This window comes from Apostichopus japonicus, chromosome 8 (genome assembly GCF_037975245.1).
Source record: "Apostichopus japonicus isolate 1M-3 chromosome 8, ASM3797524v1, whole genome shotgun sequence".
NCBI classification, from domain to species: domain Eukaryota; kingdom Metazoa; phylum Echinodermata; class Holothuroidea; order Aspidochirotida; family Stichopodidae; genus Apostichopus; species Apostichopus japonicus.
This window is the reverse complement of record NC_092568.1, coordinates 22,338,771-22,360,366: the sequence shown is the minus strand read 5'-3', so window position 1 is coordinate 22,360,366 and position 21,596 is coordinate 22,338,771. Positions and strand designations below refer to the sequence as shown.

Genomic DNA, 21,596 nt, shown 5'->3' with positions numbered 1-21,596 from the left:
ATTTTGGGCGCGTTATTTATTTTCGTTCCAAAGCCAACATTCACACTCCAACTTAGTTGCAAGTTACCGCGCAAAACTCTCTGTTTTCACAATTTGCATGATGTCATTAACAACACGCGCGCGCAGAAAACGTAAATAAAGCGCATGGAACCAAGCGCCACTTGACGGGTTGAATGCTTGAAATTTAAAACATGTCCGTTGTTAGTTAACGCGAACCGAGCATTGCGTCATTCTCCCGTCTTTGCACAGTGGCGACTTGAAAAATTAAACTCATGTAAACTAGAGGATCGAGGAGTTAATTGATATTACAGTACCATTCGTGATAATACCTTGACTGACCATGTCAGAAACTGGATGCGGTGATTCTCCTACAGATGGTAAAGTGCCAACAACCTCGGTAACAACGGTAAGAAATGAAGAGAGAAAGGAGTAATCTAGCCTCTTATAGGTCATCGATATTGACCGGCCACATATGCTAGAAATGGTCACCCATACTTCAACTTCACCAAGCAAACTACTGTCACCCTCGAAGTATTTTTCCTCATTGAGACATTGAATTTACAAATTTAACACCCCTCAAATGTTTGAAAATAATTTGGATATTGGGATTCTTCAGGAAATTGTTAGCAATTTTTAGTATGCCTGAACTTTGGGGCCAGTATGTCGCACGTACATATAGACCCTCCCTGCCCACCTCTGTGACCGCGCCATTTAGCTGTTAAAAAATAAAGGTCATCAGTATTTCCTTTGAGTTTCTGCCTGAGTTAAAGGGATGGTTATCTATTCTCTAAAGTCAACTATCATTTCTCTGTTAGCCTCTCGTATGTTTCGTCACTGATCAAGATTTTAATAGTGTAAAACAATTTGGAGGGTCAGATTCTCTAGGAGAACTTTTTCTGTTACGTACGTGTAACTTTAAGTAAGTTTAACACGCTAAACTTTGGGCCAATACTGATCGGACCTTTAATGCAAGGAATTAGCTAAGCTTACGGTAAAGTCAGTTTTCACTCAAATCCCTGTTTAAACATTGGTCGTATCTATTGGCACGTGCACGTGCCAATAACAACCGTTATTGTTACGTTGACGTACCAATAAGCATCGATATTCGCACGAACATGCTCGTGCTTATAGACAGTGACTTTACACACGAAGGCGTGCCAGTAAGGTAGTTATTCGCACGAACGTGTATGTGGTATAAGTAGGCATGTTAGCATGTAGTGATTAGAAAAGCACTGGGTAGGCGGGGAAGGTAAACCAAGGCCCCAACCACAGTGTTGGGTGTGCACGGTCGATTTGCCCCCCCCCCCACTTGCCCCCCTGAAGATTTTGGTTGATGAAAATTTGCTGATTCTCAAAAAAAGGTTATCTTTTTCAAAATCAATAGCCAAATCTGTAAAATATGAGAGAAATCAATGATGTGATCAATTCTGGGAAAATTCAAAGAAATAATTAAAGATTTTGTTGGAATATTTCAGAAAAGATTTGTTGCAAAACTTTCTTAAAATGCATATGGAATATGATGAATTTAATTCATCTAGTCGCTTGTTTGCTGCTTCAACGGTTTTGGAATCCTTTATTACAAAAATAGAAAAAGTATCCATATCCTTTGAACATAACCCTGGAAATCCCCATAATTATCAAATTCCTGTTCCATTGGCATGCACTGCTGTGTTATTGTCCATCGATGTCCTGTTCATCCCTCCCGGCCAGCACATATCAGGACAGTTCATTGGTTACATCAACCACGAGCGCTCATTGGTCAAGTTACATGCGTGCTAATAGTCAGTGTTATTCGCACGATTACGTTCGTGCGAATAGCCACAACGTTAAACATTACCTCCATGCTACGAAGGGACTTATCATAGTCCAAAACCACACACAGTTCACAAAGTATGCAGAACATGTCAGTTATATGCAAATTTGGTTAGGTCAGCCAAACGGATATCACCTTACACCTTGGATAGATAATTCGGGGAGTATCCAATCGATAGAAATTTGTTTGGGCTTAGTGCTCTGCTTACAGGCTGAGTAGATTAATAGAATTGTGAAGTAGTCCTAAGCTTGCCGAGGTGTGCACGATGTTTATTATATGTACTATATGGATAAGACGGATCAGTATCACTAAACAGCCTAAAGTGCATTGTCGTCGCTAGTATTAGTATAGTCTATCCAGGGACCTCCGTACCGTTACACCCTTTAGCATGTGCGCAGCTAATTCAAACATTTGGTGGTCTCTCTCCAAAATTGTGACAAACATTTTCAAAATGTTGCAGTGTAACAGTAGCAAACACTGACATAAAAATCAAAGATAATGTGATATGTATTTGTTCGTACGCATACAGTGGAGTAAATTTCTTTCTTTGTGAAATTCATTTGTGATTTTAGCTACATTTGTTAAATGCCCATCGCTAAACTAGTGTGGCAGTGTAGAACGGTATACACATTCATGTGACAAAATGGTAGCTACATATTTCAGAAAGGTGTCTGATAAGCCATGCGAGTATACTTCTGTCAACTACACCGGTACACAGAGAGAACGTTCTGTGAAGATTAAGCAGCAGAATTTCAACTTAGTGTTCTTACGTCGGCTAGTGACTGGTAACATTGAATGTAAGGACGAGTTCTTAGTCTGAACTATATGACTCGCATTCGCATATAACTAGGCTAACATTAGGCAAGTCCTAACTTGCTAGCTGTAGTGAACTAGGCACAGATCATAATAAGTACAAGTTTAGTAATAGTAGGTTTGCCTTGCTAGGATGGCAATATTACTATATTAGGCTGTGGCCTAACTGCAGCAATTCCTAGTAGGCAATTATTAGTAAATGTTGACTTTGTTTGAGAGCTAAAAAATGTAACTTTTCTAAGGTATCTTTGCCTAGCTGGTGGAGACCATGTGTTAGTAGCATGGTGGGCTCATAATTGACGCATTTAAGGATTTGATCAACGATGTCTATCAAGGAAAAGTCCAAATCACTAAACTGTATGTGTTTTTCATATGTGTAGCTCCTCAGAAATGTTATGATCTCAAAATATTTAAGGTTATGTGCTTATACACCGTAAAATTGAGCAGAATTTGACCACAAAATGTCTGCTGTGTCAAGTTCTTTCATACCCCTAAATTGACACATTCGTCGATAAGCTAACTGTAGTGTAGGCCTTAGTAACCATCCATTGACTTTGGACGATGTTTGCTATGCTCTGAGCCTCTAAGCTCAGACAGGTCAAGTCCCAGAGAGTAGTGGTATCATATTGAGGTAATGTTGGTTAATTTTAGGGTGTAAGATTTCCTAATGTCCCAAAAACATGCAAAACTGGGGGGAGAGTGTTAAAAGCTTCAAAAATACCACAATTTGGTTAGCAAATAGCTGAAATGGATTCAGACTTATGAAATATGTAATTCTGCTTGACTGCAAAAAGTTTAGGTGGCCTGCTGTATCGTTGCTAGTAATAATTGAAGGTGCGTCAATTACGGGGGTGCGTCAATTATGAAGCCTTTACTATACATTACAGAATCATTCATAGTTCTATGCAAGCTTAAAACGGGTTAGGGCACAAATGAAGAATGCTATGGCTGAAAGTGTCCAGTAGAATGTGGTATTTATTTCATGAATTGTGGGCACCGTCTTGTTTAATTGAAAAACAAAACAAACAAAAACAAATATGATACTGTACAAATTCCTGTGTACATAAACTGAGTTAACGGTTTGCCCCAACTTTTGATGTGACGTAAATACAGACTTCTTCAATTATAAGACATTCTTAGATAGCATATGTTTAGGTATGTGTAATCAATATACTTCAACTTCTGGGAGAAAGAATGGTCTAATAGGCCCTATTCATAATAATCCAATTCGAACATGATCTATTCATCTATTGCCTTTATGTGTAATCATACATGGTGTGGTAATCATTAAGATTAGCAAAATTTGGCCTTGCCATAAACATGAATGTAGGAGCATTTTCATATCTAAAGTGAATTTTTTTTTCAGAGCAAAATAAATGGTTTAAAATCTCAGGAGGAGGAGGACAGGCCGGATTTGGTGGCGAAATTAGCAAAGCTAGAGGTACGAAATTAATCATGTTTAAAGGCATTGAAGACTCGCCCCAAACCGCGTGCAGTCATCTGAAAAAGTTAACTTTCCGTTGCTTGCAAGTGACGTTTTGTTCGTGTCGCTACAAAATGCAGACAGTACAGTAATGAAACGAGATACCTTGTTATCTTTAGCTGGACCTGAGATGTCCATGGTTTGTACACTGTGCTGTGGGTATTAACCGCAGCTGTGTGTACTGACTGTACACTAGTGTCTTATTACCGATGGTAGCAAGCTGTGTGTGTGTATTTTCTGGGATCGATGGTGGTGTCTAACACTTCTGTTACACCTCATTCAGAACTAGGTCAGATTACCGGCATTAGACGTTTCATTTTGCGTGAGTCTTCATACCCTTTAAAGTTGTAAAGTAACACAGAGGACCTCAAGCACATACTTTGATCTCTTTTAGTTTAGCCTACTTTGATTGTTTTCTTCTTGTTTCTTCATGTCTTTTGAGGGACTTGTGGGCAAGGATCTCTACAAATTTGACATAAATCCCCTTTCTTCTTGACAGTCTCAAATTGAGGATGTGACCAGCACTCTGAAAGATGAGCAAGAAAATAGGAGACTGATTCAACATGAGTAAGTAAGCTCTTGGTTTTAACTTTCTTAGCACTATATACCTTAATGGTAAGTTAGTTCCTTTGTTGGATCCAAGAGCAACCACGGGACATCAGTGAATGTTGTTACTTTAAATTGAGCTAACTTTCCATCACCTCTATAGGTCTTCTAAAAGGAAATTAAAAGTGGGCAAGTACACTACGGATGCCTTTTTGATACTATGATATATTCATAGAATAATCTGTTAAGCTCAATGTGTGAGATCAGAATATTTAATTCAACAGAAACTATACTTGCACCACTACTTTGTTCCCCCATGTTAACTCATACATAATTTTGTCAAAATGACAAATGATATGTATATATATACAGTATATAAAAAGGTTTGTCAACAAGTTTCTGTCATGTTGTGTAAATCACAATCACTGTCCTCCTTGAGAGTAGTTTGATAAATTTTGCTTTTTTATAATTGCATCAGACTGGAAGCATCCAGGTCTCTCTGTGAAAATCTTGAAGAAACCTGTCAGAGACAGAATGGTTTATTCTCACAGAAGGGAGGATGGCCATCCCGTAAGCTGGACCAAGGAATTCAAACAGAGGTTGGATTGGGAATTAGGTTGAAGGAGGAAAACACAACAGAGAATGGAGCAGTTACACAGAGCGGGGTTGGTGTAAGTTTTATATATTTTCTGTCAAAAAAACCTAACAACAACAAGAACAAAATTAGGTGCCTGATAACCCGTTTGCGCTCTACTTAATGGGGAAAATTCATCTGTATCACCTAATAAAACCTTATTTATAATCTTGAGATATAAAATAAAAGATAAATGAAGCAAGCGACAAAGAAATGCTGCTAAAGTGTCCCCAAAGTTTCAGAATTATGCGACACACTTTAAAGCATTCCTTTGACAGGTTTGGATAAATCAATGTACATGGTATTAATAATTTTGAAACAATTTCTTTATTCAGAAGTCATCATGGTGACATTAACGTATTAAGGAAGTTGGAACTGAACCTTTGGTATCATCAAGTAACCTTTGGTATCATCAAGTAGTGGTGCCTTCTCATTGCTGCACTTGTTTGTAATTGTTGCTAGAAATTGTTCTCACTGTCTTAGTCTGAAGTTAGGTAAGTGCATGGAAGGAAGCAACAATTTCACATTGATACAGTGGAGCAGTCTTAATAATGTAGTCTGGATAAATAACTGTTGGAGAATTTGGAGCAAAGTATCTGGAAAGAATTGATTATAAAATTTCCTTTCCAAAGATCACAATTCTTGCTAACTGGAAGACAGTACGTGACATCAAATTGAATCTGTTTCCTAAATCTTATGCTTCATCACTTTTGCTTTTCCAGAAGGAAATTCCATCTGGCCTGAGACAGCATTCAAACCAGTATTCAGCTGGTATGTAGTAGATTTGACTTGTGATTATGTCTTGATTGTTTTAAGCATTTCTGCATTTGTTGAATATTACTTCAGGAAAGATTTTTTTGTGTGATGCTGTCAGATTATATATAAACTGTGACTTGTTTTCAAGCCTCCATTGTTGATTTAGTCACAGAACATTATTTATATATTCTACCTTATCTATTGACCAGGCTGTGTTTGTTCTCTTACAGCATCTCAGCTCCTTGAGGAGTACACATCTAATCAAAAAGATTTGGAATATCAGGTAGGGATAACATAACAAGAAGATTTCTACCTGTAGAGCCAAACCCTCCTGGTACTTAATTTTATGTTTATGTTATGTTTATATTATGTTTATGTTTTGTTTATGTGTCCGCCAAGCCTCTTGGAAAATTTTGGTACCACTGCTTGCTTATGTCTTAACCAGAAAACTGAAAACAAGCCTTCTATTACTTGCAAAGGTTGGTAATGTTTATTGAAAGACCCCAACATCTCTAGTTCTGTTGCTAAGGTTCATTGAGAACAAGTTACTCTATTTTGTGTTACGTTAAATAAAAATATCAATTTTTGCAAATTTTGTATCTTTAATATTGAACAGGATAGCAATGAAAATTTGATATAAAAAATGTAAAAGAAATTAATACCATCATTTATCCCCACTTGACAAGCATTTCTTTAAAGAGAGCCTAACCAAACTTATGCCTACAAATACAGAATTTAACGACAGTATTTCTAAGAAGTTTATGAAGTTATTTCAAAAAGTGATCTGCTAGCATAATATGAATAAGTCCTTGTCAGAACATCAGAATTGCTTCATATATTTGGGAACTAAACATGACTAACTCAATATCTTTTTTCCATGTAGGTCTGTCTCACAATTATTTCATGTATGAAAAGAGATATTGAAGAGTGTTACAATAAGATAGTGAGATGTCTCAATGCGGGAAAATATTTGTGTTATCTGCGTGAATATCTTTACCAATTCCTCACAATATGCCTCAAAATAAGACTGCAATTGATCCAACTATACAATGCCCTGCTAGATTTTTCTGTCTCTAAGTTTAACTTAATAAGGAAGTAATAAACGAATCTAGTTCAATTCTCAGTTCATCTTGTAGATCCTTCTTCTATTGATATTAATCACATGTATGCAAAATGGCAAATTTGAAACCTTCAAAATATTTGACTTTTTCTTCATTACTTGGAAGTGAAACATGACATGTTAATCTATAAAAAATGAGCCCCAAACTCACAGGATTTTAATAAGAAATATTCTGCAAAAATGTATGAACACATCAACTCAAAATGCTGCTTTGTAGTGTTTGTAGAGGTTTGCATATTCATGAGTGACCATTATTTTAGTTTCTAGTCTATTTTGGGACAATATTGATGATTTTTAAAGAAGCTATTGTCTGTCAACAGAAAACACATACTTTCCTGTGCTGTTGACTAGTGTTGTGCCATTGTTTTCACATTGCATGATTTAAATACTAATAGAGGATTTACAGAGCCACTCTGCAGAGCCCCAAAAATGCATAGTAAAGAACAAATATATACAGAAAAGTCAAATAGAAAAGTGTTTTAGGGATGTCATCAAACATCTTGTAGTCATAATTAAGTTTTAAATTTAATGTTATGAATTGGATTAAATATGACAATGAGATCAAAACTTTAACCAATGAAGATTCTTCAACACAAGTGAGATGTGACAAGGATTCTTGAGATAGTTCAAGTTATGTTCCTTACTTTGGAATTGTCAATTTACTTTTCAGATCAAATAAAGTAGACAGCTGTGAATGGTTAGTAGTCTATTCCCAATTTGGTCTATAAAGTAAATATTATCAGCAGTGTACAGAGCAGTGAAAACTTTTTTTTTTTTTCATAACAATTTTTTTCCCTAAATGAAATATCACCTAATTATTTTCCGTCGGCCTGCTTTAGGTGAAGAAGCTAAGCCAGGAGTGTGCGTCTAAAGATGAAGAAATGTCTAGAGTTGGTCTAAAGTATGCTGTCTTTATCAAGAGAAATGCACAACTGGAGAAAGAAATTGGTGAGTTACGAATATCAGTTAAGAGGGAAAAGGTTAGGTATGTCCATAATCATTTCATAAAATTTTCCTTTTTTTATTTGTCATGTACTTACATGAACAGATAGGGCTAATCTGATAATATGACAGAGGTTTTAGGCAAGTTCAAACTGGTAAATCTTTTATATAACTGCAGATTTTTCATAAAGTTGCCCTTGCCTTTTTTGTCAGAATCACTGCGATCAAATCTGAGCAGAAATCAACAGAAGATAGGAAGGCAAGAGAGACTGTTGGAGATGAGAAATCAAGAACTTGAAGAGAAAGCAGAAGCACTAAAGCAGTTGAAGGCTCAAAAGGTAATAGATTCGAAGAACCTTTTAATGTGGTGTTGTTTGTACTCGACCGTTACTGGAAAGAAAAGGTACCTATTTTCATCCACCCAGATCGCACCAAGTACAATAAAATCAAGCATACTAAAATTTAAAAGTTTTGCAAATAAAACAATGATACAGAATTATCAGGTTTGGAATGTTTACGAGCCCCTTATTAAGGAGCTAAGTAACAACCCTCACCCATTGGATCAGGGCTACAGATTCCCTTCCGGTGTTAAGCCCTTTGGTTGGGGTGTGAAGGGACCATATATAGATCATACGTGGTGTGATGATGGCACTTCACAAAGATTTTTTTTGCCATATTTTAATATGAATTATGCTAGTAGTAAGCTTGAGAGATTTGTTGTAGCCTACTGGTAAGCAACTATCTGCCAATTAAATACCAATACCCTTCTGTGTCTTTCAACTTTTAACATTATCGTGGAAGGTATGTTAAAAGTAAACTTCCAGAAGTCACAAAGTCACAGTAAGTTTTGCCAGTTTGTATTTTTTCAGTATAGATGTTAATGATTGTTCCATTGTTTAAAATGCAAATTCTGAGAGAAGCATTTGATAAAGCTTCTTCCCTCTTTATCCTTCCTACCCCACCACCCCCCAACACCATCAAAAAGTAAAAATAATAATAATTATACTGATAGCATAAAAAGAACAAACAAATATTAAACGTGATAGTTACAGGAAAATACCGAAGGCATACAGTAAGGCTGGAAATGCTATTAATTAATTTTCCTTCATCGAAAAGTGTGAAAATGTGGAGCCAACGTTAAGTGTAATAACTGGATAATAGGAAATGCATCACTTGGAATCTTTAGTATGCAAATCTAAAATTTGGCCTAGAAGAACATCTGTTGTTGATGACTTTGTAGACCTAGGGCTAAAAGTGTTGACATTTGTCTCTGAAAGGTGTGTCATACATTAGACTTCTATAATTTCTACAATTATTACAGATTTGTGGTGACTGCAATAAACAAATTAATAAAACCATAAAAAAAAATTGGATATATTGTGAGCTATACTTCAGAGAAAAAGTGACTTTTGCAAACATCCTAACTATATTCATCCTGTTCTCATGACTGACATGTTTGTGTCTGTAAATGAAAAATCCTTCAAGTATTATGTGTACTATTAGCTATTTTTCATACTATGGTTTCTGGTTACCTACTACACAAGAAATCTATATCATGGGTTCAAATATAGTGTCTTAAAAGTATGCTGGATTCTGTAAAGATGAATTGGCCCTGTCACAAATCTGCTTTGCCTTCCAGACTCTCCCATCCGCACACGCTCTCAAAAAATGTTTCCCCTCAGGGATTATGTACTGGCACCAGGATGGTGGTAGCAGCTCATATAACTCAAGGTCCCTCATTCCTCAGAGCAAACAGAGAAATGGACCCAGAGGGGCTGGTTCTTTAAAGGAGTGTGTCGTGATTGGGATTTAATTTAATAGTACAATCATTTACGTTTGTAATTACACCCGGAGACTTCGGGGCATTAGCTATCACATAAATAGTTTCCTGTGGAGGAAACTAATAAAAGAGTGGGAAAATGGAATTTGTACCAACTTACGATACAGTTGTTTGGAATTAATTTTTTTTCAGCTTTGGATTTAGAATGTGTAACACTGTTTTTCTTCATTTATATAAAAAAAAGAATAGCCCTTTAAGTTTGGAAATTTAGTGATAAAAGCTTCATGTCCTGCAGGTAATCTACCAGAAATCATTTTAACAAAAAAGGAAAAACTGAATATTAACTCTAAAAAATTTAGATGCGGATGTGCTCGCAAAATTTGCTTGTGGCCGTTTCTCATGATGAATCGTAAATTCTCTGAATTATTTCGTTTCTTTGGGGGACAGAATTCTTTGGCTGAGAAATATAGTCAAGCTAAAACAAAGGCAGCCAAGCTGAAGGAGGTCGTCATATCATTTAATAAAACTGTCTCGGAGTTCAGGAAGGAAAGAGAAAAGCTCTTGAACAGTGGTTTGGCTGCAAGGGTTACTGCTGCTGCCTCAAAGGTTGGTAATTTCCTTTTTTTTCAATTTCTTTGTCTACTTTTTATTTCATTATATTTCCCCCCCCCCCAATTATTTTCATGATTTGATGTGTTTTCGATTTTCTTCTCATATTCCTTTTTTTCTCCATGTATTAGTTATTTCATGCATCTTTTCCATCTTTCTCATCTAAAAAGCAAATGAGTTCATGTCTGTACAACATCCTGGTTGTTGAAACTTTGGCTCTGCCTTACCCCGGAAATTTTCAACAAAATAGTTTGCTCTGAGGTGTCCATTTTTGTGTGTGATACAAGTAGAATGTCTTTCAGAGGCAAACTGACACAGTTTACAAATTCACAGGTTGCGATGTACAAAGATAAGTAGGAAGGTCAAGGGTGCAGGTTAGTACTACAAGACAAATAAATGGACACAGACAGCTAATGTATGATTACCAGTTTGTCTTGAATGACGGCCAGATGGTGGAAGGTATCGGCCAGACCCTCTTAATATTAACTTCTTCACATTGAGAACAACAGAGGCATATTTTGTAGCCCATATTTCCTTTTTGTCACATCCCTGGATATGAATGGATGTTTATGGATATGGAGTTCTATGAATGCAGTCTTCAAAATTCAGGCCATTTTCTGGCTAAACCTAGGCCAGTGGAGTTTGCAATCTGACAGTTACACAAAAAAGGCACTTGCCCTCCCTTTCCTGCAATATGCAAAATTCCTGTTGCTTTTGTATTAATTCAAGGAAAATGCCAGTAGGAATTTCATTGTAGCCAATATAAGTAATAAACACTGGCATAATTTTTTTAGCAACTGGCTAATATTGTGAAATTGTAGACCTGGCAGTTTGTTGATTTGAAAGATATCGATGTTTTGCCCATTTGTATCATTTATTTAGTGAACTAAGGTAATGACAATAAAATACCGAACGGAGATAATTGCTTTTGATGCCATAAATTTCTTTGCTCGTTCCCAAACTTTTGAAAGAGGAATCGTGTCCAATCAAGTGCCACAAACCAATGGGATCTATCAGCCTGAACTATCGGTTGGTATCTATGGCGACAATCCCAATGACCGAAAGTTTGTGTCTTCCTGCATGAAAGCATGGCAACAATTGGTATATTCTGAGTTTGGGGTTATTTTCCCCTCTCTCTAATTTATGGCACAATTACTGCTCTTACAGAGCCACAGGCAAAAACAAAGTAATTTACTTAATTAAAGCTGATATATTGCTGGAAAGAAACATAGAAACTGTGAAAGCAGTCGGGTTGCATCTAAAATATTGCAAAAATTAAATTTTAAGTTTGCCGAACTGCTCGAATGTGAATTTATGAATGTTTGCATTACTTTGGTTACAATCCTGTCTATTTTGTATACTTCAAAAGCACGTTCCCGGGCAGAATCATGACTTTTTCAGGCGACACGGTTTTAATTTGAAGCCTGTGTTTTTCGCTCGCTTTGTATTTTGTATCTATAGGTTCTGAAACTTGAATTATATGAATCCATGTTGAATAATTCAAAAACAGCTCAAGTCTGAAAGCTTCATCTCTGCACGTGGTACGTGTGGCACAGACTAGCTAGGTGTCCTAGTTGTAGGGGCAGAAGGAAGTTCACAGTCCTCACTAAAATTCAACTGTTTTTTAGCATGTAGGAGAGTGGATGGAAAAATTTCCATCAAAAGGTTAGGCCTAGGAGGTTTTTCAAAATGCTAAACCAAATGAAAAAAAAAATATCCATTAATTTGTGATATTAGTTGGACATTACATGTCTATTGAAACAAGTAATGTCATTCATTCAGACCTTATTACTTTAGCTTAGCCTCCGGCCGGCTCATGCAGTCGTTGAGAAGGACGAGTGATTTCATAATTTGATCTTTATAAAGAGTCCAGAGGTAGTTGAAGGAAAAAAAAGATCCATTCATTCAGGCATTTGGAACATGAATCTATCTGCATGGGAATCTTTCTGCATTTTAGTATGTTGCTAGGGTTACCATCAGGGCCTATGCAGGCCTGTATCAAGGCTGAGGCACAGGGTGCCCTGCTTTTTTCCCTTGCAGACTACTGTTTCCTCGATCTGAGCCATCGTCATGTGTAATAAAAATTCACAAGTTATTCATATCATTTCAGTGTCCATTTACATAGATCTTATCTTTCCGTTATTGGTTATATCTGGCCCTACATCATCTCACATAACAAAGTAGTTATTTGGAGGGGAGGGGAAGGGGGGGAGAGGGGGAGGAAGGGAGGTTAATGACATTGGTGGTTAAAACACATGCTAAAGACAATCCTAGTGACATGACTGTATAAGAGGTATATCAAATCCTAAAATATTAGCTAACAAGACAGAAACTTAGGGGCAGGTGTTGGTGGGGGTGGCCGGTGGGGGTTGGCTGTGTGTGTAGTAACATGTCAATATTCCATTGTTTTGCTCAAAGAATTGAGCTACGAAGCGGTTTGCAAATTTCACTGTCATCGAAGCAAAGTGATTAAATAACTCTTTAACGTTCAGGTGTGTAATTATGTAATTATCCTACGGATCACTTCTCGAAGTGGATTTTGAATTTTTGAATGCTCTGAACTGGTTGCATATTGTCCCTCCCTCCTCTCCCTTACCATCTCCTCCCCTCCCCTTCCCTCCCCTCCCCTCGCACCACAATCCCATCCCTTTCCATGACAATATTCAATGTAAAAAGTGAGTGATATGTAAGCTTTAGAATTCATTTAAACATGGAAGAGGTTATTCTTTTGCCAAGATTTGGTTCAGTACCATAGCACACCTTGGTAAAAACTATGATAATAATATTACACTTTTATATAGCGCTTTATACCAGCAATAGGTTTCAAAGCGCCTTACAGACGTTATGTTATCCCTGGTCAATGATAACCTGTCCCAGAGACAATTCCTCCAGGTGGCTGCAGTTATATACTGCGCCCAATGACAAGTTACCTAACTTACCTCACAGATAAAGCATCTTGCCCAAGGACACAACGTAGTGAATTAGGTAGGAGTTGAAGCAACAATCCTTGGATCACAAGTCTGAAGCCTTAGTCAATCGTCCACCACACTCTCTATAAACTGTCCCTTTGCCACCAGAAAGTATTAGCTAAGATTGATTTTGTATGTTAATAGTTCTTGTGGAAGCATGCATGCTTCAGTACGAGCAGTACCTATTGCATCAAGGGCACTTTTCACCAGTTGTGTTTAGTTCATGGTGCCACATGGTGCCACATTGTGCATGCAAGTTCATCATTCTCTATCAATGACTGTTCCTGGAAGTAAAGTTTACATCATCTTGGGACATCCTGTGGAGTACTTATTATAGAATAATAAAAATACAACATGTCGCCTTTGCACGGAGCATGCTTAAAGAAATCAACAGCCTGTACAACAAAGTAGATCCTGGGAGTGGGTTAATAAATTGTGTTAATTACCAATCAAATAATGTAGTGGCTGTGTGACAATTTATACCATACAAAAGTTTGCAGCAAAACATGTACCTACAGTAACCAATAACCTCTTGTATTTCGCCCATATTTGTCTTTTGTTTACTCAGTTACACTTCCACAGCACATATATAATTAGTTTCTTGCTTTAGTGCTATAACTAGTTTTCACAACAACGGTTAAAGAATCAGAAGTATTCAAAACGACAATATTATTCCTAACACCTGTAAGAAGAAAAGAAAAAGGCCTCTGAGTGCCAGCAAAAGAAAGTACAAAAGTAGGATGAAAATTTCATAACTTGAAAAAAAAAAAAATCTTTGCTGATTTGATGAAAAACCAGGGAGACAAGATGCAGCTTTATTTTGTCAGGAATTATGATTATTTTTATTCTTTTTGTCTTTCCCTTCTGTCTCTACCTCACTTTTGCGTATCTTTTGTACATCCAAGTTTATAAGTCTCGCCTGTCAAGACTTAGGAAGTTTGGCACACAGATCTCCCAACTTTTCTCTTTTTATTCATTGCATCGTATCGAGTGACAAACTGTAATATTTATGGTTGCATGTTATAGCTTTATCACACAATTTTTAGTATTTTATGTCGTAGCCCGATATTAATGTTCATAAAACGAACCCTCCATCAAGAAACATATGCCATAGATCTACATATGTAATCGTGTAAACCGAGCGTTAAATTTATAATTTCCATCTGTTAATTCGCCTGCCAGGCTCTAGAAAAGCCCCTGGGAGCAAATACAAGCAGCATCTCTTTCTTTCCTGTTTTTTACTTCTTCCCTTCTTGGTTGGCTCTATCAAGTTTTAATGTTTTCTTCTTTGTAAATCCAAGATTCATGGCAATCATCAAATACTTGAAGAAGCTTATCAATCATTTTTTTTCCACCTCAAAGTCTCTGAAGTTTTCGGGGCAAATGTTTTATATACAGAAAAGAGAGTTCAAAAGTAGAACGGGGGAAAAAAAAAAAAAATAATGAAAATTGGAAAGGTGAGTTGAAGTAATAAGATTTGAAGCAGAGCTCAACTATTAACAGTTTGTTTCAATGGATAATGCTCTTCATCTGATTGTAACTTACTTTCTGTAAAGCAAGTAGTAAGTAAAACTGCAAGGAGAAGGTGACAAAACACAGTGAAACGTTTGTCGCACTGATTGGTAATTAGAAAAACAAAACAAGTAAATGTAGCTAGGGGTCATATCAAAGACTCTGCTTTTATTTGTTCTGGTTGTTGCACTAACCAATTGGCAAGGAGTCGTACAAGGAAAACGTCGATGAGCAATATGTAATTTAGGATGTCACTGACAGACAGTGAGGTGGTGTAGTATGGGTTGTGATGCAAATTGCAAAGGAGGATTGCCAAATATGATTTTCTTGAGAAATTAAAGAAATATGTAGATAGGTAGATAATGTTGGAAGTTTCAGTTTTGTCTCAAAGAGAAAAACTGTGATTGGATGAATCGTTACCGTGAAGAAATAGGCCCACAGTGTTGTAAGTCGTGAAGTAGTCAAGAAGGAATTTTCTTAAGTGGTACCTTCTATATTCACTACCTCTATATATGATTGTTTGCTTATGATCAACTATCACTAATATATATGATAACTATTTACTATTAAGTTTGTGGAAAGTAGGATATCGATTAAAATGTAAAAGACTTGAATGAGGTGAACTGGGGCAAACCTGTCATGTCATTATACCTATATCAAATGATTAGATCAAGGTGTTGGCAGTTTCAATGTGTATGATTGGCTGCTATCATTGTTATGTGATATCTTTCCATTACCCATGATACAATACATGAAGCATAACTATACTGAAGCCAATACTGGCCTATGTGATTAGCTTGGTGATTGGCTGTGATATTGTTGTATGATTGGCTGCTATCATTGTAACGTGATCTCTATTCATTACCCGTGGTTTAATACATGAGGCATAACTATGCATTACTATCCATCATTTTGGCTTTCATTGAGTCAAATGAGAAAGAGAAAAGTAAACGTTTCTCATTATCAGTATCTAGGAAGCCATGTGATGTCTAAACTTATGAAAAAAAAGTTATCTGAAGATTTTTCTCTGAAGTTGTCATTGCCAGATTGGAGATGCAACACTTCAACATTGAACAACATCAATGCTCAAGCCAGTGAGCCTCTTTAACAGCAAAACTAACTTCAACACGTCATAGTAGATCATTGCAATATGATTTCTTCCCGTGTTTGTTTGTGAAAATGTTATTTTCTATATTGTATCTTGGAAAATTTCCAAATCCGCACTGTATTAAACAAGATCCCTCCTTATCTTTAAATGATGTTCTTCTTTCTTAGAGTAGTGATGCACCCCAAGCCGATTCAGAGGTATACAGGCCCCTCATCTCTCCTGAAGAGTGTCCTCCTTCTGTGGAAGTGTCTCCTGAATCCCCCCATGGTGGTTACAGGGGTGAGGAGACACCCGAGATTGAGACTGACAGGGGTACAGACTCTGGTCCTCGACATGGTGCTGCTCATACCACTGGTGAAACATCCTGTACATCCCACGAGAGATTCTCCAACATTCGGAGGGGGAATGGAAGAGACCACTCACATTCTCGTGGTGGGCCAGTGTCGAGAAGAATTTGTTTCCCTGGTGACTGTAGAAGACAGGGTGATCTACGGAAGGAACACCATGATGTTAGCTTTGATGAAAAACTAACATGGCCAAGGTCATTGACTGATGACTCCAGTGGGAGTGGAGAGAGCACTCTGTCTGGGTCAGAGGTCAATGTATCTCGGCAGATTGAAGACGAAAACTCTGACAGTGAGGATGAGAGGTATCCGTTTGTAGTCCCAGCTGATTCAAGAATGACTAGGAGAGAGCAACGACACAGAGGAAGGCAAAGATTGCCGTCTGATGGTGAGCAGGAGCAGACATTACTGTCTTAATATGAACTTTTTAAATTATAGCAAATTCAAATGTTGCTTTATTATTAGTATTATTTCCGAGTCTTCTATATTTAGGTCTCTACATTTTTTTTTATTTGAGTTCAACATTTCAAGGATTAGACTGGGTATTATTTGTGTAATAGTATTTGTCTTGATTAAACAAGGGATGATATTCCAGTTGCTTGAAGTTGATTATTTAACAAAAATTGCTGGTAATCGATCAAAACGACATCCTCATATAATTTTGTAAGGCATGGATATGAGATCGTCAAATGTGGTGATATTCTGTGTTTTGCATCTGGCAATGGCAGAGGGAAATTATGTCGTCATGGCAACATGCTTTATAGGTTTTTGTTTCCTCTTAACGATGATACCTGAATCATTTCTCTCACGGAGGGAAGTGATATCTTATTAGAAAAGTTGCATTTTGATGCAAATTCTAATTCCAGGTAACATTGATTGACACCTGGGCAAACATTCCATAATGTATCACATTTTCAAGGGTTAATCACAAAGAAGATTATAAAAAGGAAAGTAACTCTTTTGAAGAAGATCGACTGTGATCATATCACAGACTACCTACTGTGATGACATCACAGACCACCTACTGTGATGACCTCACAGACCAGTGTGACTTCTCAGACCAGCTACTGTGATGACATCACAGACCACCTACCATGATTGATGACATCATAGACCAGCTATTGTGATGACATCACAGACCTGCTACTGTGATGACATCACAGACCAGCTACTGTGATCCACTTCCTGCAGTAGCTGGAGGTTTAACCAGTCAAAAGAGATTGCATTCAATCAACCATATCTCAAGTTAGTGACAAGATATTTAAGATATTTCAACTAACAATGGGCCATGGTATTTACATTGGTTAACATATTATAACATATATACTGTATCTGATCAGTATTCTTTATCCAGAATTAAAGTTGCCTTGATGACACATAGGAGAAGTTTGGTGGGGTTTGTATGATTTGGGTGATAAAGAAGTCTGCATTACCTTTAACCGAACTCCTTGTTTCGCTTCTTCAGCGAAGACCCCCCTTTAAAGTTTTTGCCTAATTAATTGCATTAAAATGATGCTGGAAGGGAAAGACAACTGAATTTTAGTATTGAAGTTTCTCTTTTATCGCTGTTCAGCCTTTTGTGTTGCGACGTAAGGTTGCCTGACAATTTGAAAAGACTTGAAGCTATAATTTTTCATTCTGTGTCCTTGAGATTGACGGCAAATTGTCAGAAATTCTTAGAAGTTTGGTATGTAACTGCTTTTAGTGGGCCTCTGCTATAGATCACAATCTCCTCACCTGTATAATGTTTTTTATTGGCAATATGAAAACACCGCTAACAGCATAAAAAGAAAGAGCCAAAAAAAAGACAGAAAAACGAAGGCTGCAGAAAAAGGTGCACTAGGTTTTTGAACTCGGATTTTTTTTGATATTTTTTATCAAGGCAACAACCTTTCTTTTTTTCTTTTCTTTTTTCTGCAGTTTAAAAGATTAGAAAGTACTTTCTACATCTTTAATGAGCTTTCTGCATTTTATCAAAATTTGTATTCATTATGGTTTTCATCATCTTTCTACTTTAGTTTTGCAGCAGCGCTGTGTTATCTGATCGTGAAATATGATCTTCATCTTCTTTTGAGGACTTTTATCTCCTCGGGGGGAGTATGAGATTGTTTGAGCTATTTCAAAAGAGAAAAAGACATAGATTCGTATTTAAGAGAAGAAGAAGATGAAGAATAAGAAGAAGAGGGAATGTTCGACTTGGAAAGAAAGAAGAATATGAAAATGAAGAAGAAATTATTGATTTGAAATTTTTTTATTTATTTTTACTTGGTTTAGACATTCTCGTTTCTTTCTCCCTCATCAGGAATAGCTATCAACAGTTTTTTTTTCTTTTTCTCTCTTTTTATTTCCGCCTTTGAAGGAAAATTTGTAAGCGGAGATGAGGAAATATTACTCGATAATAAAACCGTGACTTCATTTGCATGTCAATGATTTATCTCCGTTTATATGTATATATATATATATATATATATATTTTTTTCTCTTTGGTAGTTGTTTTGAGAGGTACTTCATCATCACGTGGATCAGAAGCAGGAGCTGCTGACGAAGATGACTGTGCAGAAGGTTTAATCCTAGTGAAGCATGACATGGAGAATTATGCTCTGAAGGCGAGAGACAGGTACGACGAGAGATGAAAAGGAAGAGGAGGAGGAAGTAGAGAATATTAAAATGAGATTTATTGTCGGGAAAAATGGAGGAAACATGATAGAAGTAACGTGAATGAAAAATCAGGATTTCAAGTGTGAAATTTTGAAATTTTGATGTGTCTTTGCCCACATGTTTAATCCAATACAAGGGTACTCTGTTGTAAAATCAACCGAGTCACATTTCGATCGATCTATCGAGATAAGAAACTTCCAACATGATTTCTCACTCTCTTGATAAATCTTTAGAAATATTGGGTTTCTTTGAATCGGTGGTTAGTTTTATAAATGCTTGAACGTGCTTGGCAATACTATTGAATTACTAAATAATTTACATAATTTGAAGCATCTCTTTGTGTTGAATCATGTAAATTTCTGAATTTTCTGAATTCAAGAAGAATGCGATACGTTGACTGTAAAAATCATTGGTTAATTATAAATTCAAAATAATGAAAGGGTAAGGTGCTCAAGCATGAGGTTTTGAGGATCTGCATGTTACCATTAATCCAAGATGGTGGGCTGATTTCTTTTTTCATGAGCCAAATTGAAATTTTTTGCAGACTTCAATGGCCCGCTGGTTGCCTGTCGAAAAAACCAACACACTACTCCAAGTATCGTAGTTTGGTTTTAATCACAATCGTTGTCTCCCCCCCCCCCCACCCGGCCTTCCTCTCAAACAATCTGCCAACAGTTTCCACAGTACAGAAATGTTGTGAATTGTGAAAATATTTCAAGAAAATCAAAGGGAGATTAATGAAGACACTGTGCACGTTTGCTCTATTGCTTTCAGTGCTAAAATATAGCTGACTAAATTTGTATATTTACTGTGTTTTAAAGCTTCTGTAAAAGTCGGAAAACCTATAATCTTGGTATGTCCATCATCTACTCTTTGTCAAAATATTGCGAAACGTATCCCAAACAAAGCAGGAATGCTGTCCACTGTTTGTATTTATTTATTTAACTAATGAAATAAAGTTGGAAAACCCAGCCACAGAGTGAGAAAATGGTTAAAATATGACTCATCAGGATGGTTTTATGCCTTCTTCTTTTTCCATCTCATATTGTTTCACATTGTCTCAGGACATGGAACTATATTTACATCGTGCACCAAGGACGGACGCTGACGTTCTATGAAAGTCGAGATTTCGTTACCTTGAGATTGACGCTGGACGGGATGGACCCGATAGATCTGGCCGGTGCCATTGTTTGTCCTCTGAGGGATTACGTCAAAAGGAGTTTTGTCTTTTGTGTTCAGTGAGTAATATTTCGCTACATTTTCCCTTTCACTCGGTCGTCCGCAGTAAATGTTCAAATGTTGGGAACCTGTTTGAGGATCACAACCGCATATGAGCACAGTATAGTAATAGCTTAGCACTGTCTCTCTGTCTCTCAAGGTTGACAAAAATCCTTAAAAACTCATGAAATATTACCGGCTATCAACCAATCATAGCAGACGTTCTTGCCTGATTTGCATACAAAGTTGCTGATTGGAATACTCTTGTGAAAAAAGAAATACTTTGTAGCATTCGTACCTAGGAAAGGTTTAGGAACTCCAGATCAGCTGAAAGATGATGGTGTTAGGTGGTGGTAGGAAGTCGACCAATATTTTCTAGCCTTATTAATGTTGTTCCCAGCCGTGCCAGACGTGTTAAACCTATATTCGGAATGGGTTTTTCCCTTTCAACCTTCAATCTGGCTGGTTACTTTATTAATGTAGTTCCCAGCCGTGCCAAATGTGTTTTTTAATAAACCAATATTCTGAATGTTTCTTTCCTTCCTCATTGGTCAGTTTGTTATTTTAAGATTGGGTTCACTCTGTTATCATAAATATCCTTGAGGTGTTGTTGTTTAATGTAGTCCTATACCTATTGTGGTCTTGTATGTTTTATGTACTATAAATAATCTGAATAAATTTTGTTGTAGTATCCACATGTGGTAAAAGCCAAAGAGAAACTCAAATTGGATAAAGTTAAATGTGTAAACAAAGAGACTTAAAAAAATATGTAGATGTAATGCAGAGCTTATGAAATGAAGACATCGATAAAACTCCCACGTTATAAGCAACTCACTCTTGTTGAGTTTTAAAATATTGAAATTTATTCATTTCATTTGGATGCGATCACTGCACAATTGACATTTAATGACAATCTCTTTTAGCTTGTTTTCTTTACCGTGGTACCTTGCTATCCATCAATTCACGTATTTCGTGGAAGATTGGATCCATTTCTGCCAAATTTAGATATACACAAAGCTGTGGATTAAAGGGGTGAATAAAATCGCTTAGGTGTTTAAAAATATACATGTGTGTACAGTTTACGCTTGCTCGTTATACTCCGTAGCCATTTCAACAGTTTTGATTAATGCTGTGTTGATTAGGTTGATATTGCGATAAAACAAAAGGGGTTTTAACAAAACAGCAAGGACGGAGTCGGAGTGAACAGCGACATGGATTTATGACACAGTCGGTGCAGCTATGAACACGCACGGCTTGTTTGGGTTCAATCACCATATATTCCATTAGTGAA

The 21,596-nt window shown here is 36.7% G+C and overlaps 1 protein-coding gene across 2 annotated transcripts in view; it reads left to right on the top strand.

The window, feature by feature from the left end:
* The first annotated feature begins 182 nt into the window (after window positions 1–182).
* LOC139971088 (uncharacterized) overlaps window positions 183–21,596 on the top strand; it is a 61,972-nt gene continuing 40,558 nt past the window's right edge. The window contains exons 1-12 of one of the 2 annotated variants that reach the window (XM_071977277.1): window positions 183–406; window positions 3,993–4,067; window positions 4,609–4,676; window positions 5,134–5,320; window positions 6,012–6,060; window positions 6,276–6,328; window positions 8,005–8,113; window positions 8,321–8,445; window positions 10,335–10,493; window positions 16,253–16,817; window positions 18,920–19,046; window positions 20,152–20,325. In XM_071977277.1, coding sequence (XP_071833378.1) covers window positions 341–406; window positions 3,993–4,067; window positions 4,609–4,676; window positions 5,134–5,320; window positions 6,012–6,060; window positions 6,276–6,328; window positions 8,005–8,113; window positions 8,321–8,445; window positions 10,335–10,493; window positions 16,253–16,817; window positions 18,920–19,046; window positions 20,152–20,325 — 1,757 coding nt within the window. In that variant the 5' untranslated portion in view covers window positions 183–340. Of the gene's footprint in view, window positions 407–3,992; window positions 4,068–4,608; window positions 4,677–5,133; window positions 5,327–6,011; window positions 6,061–6,275; window positions 6,329–8,004; window positions 8,114–8,320; window positions 8,446–10,334; window positions 10,494–16,252; window positions 16,818–18,919; window positions 19,047–20,151; window positions 20,326–21,596 lie in introns of both variants that reach the window. The other variant, XM_071977276.1, reaches the window with a different exon arrangement.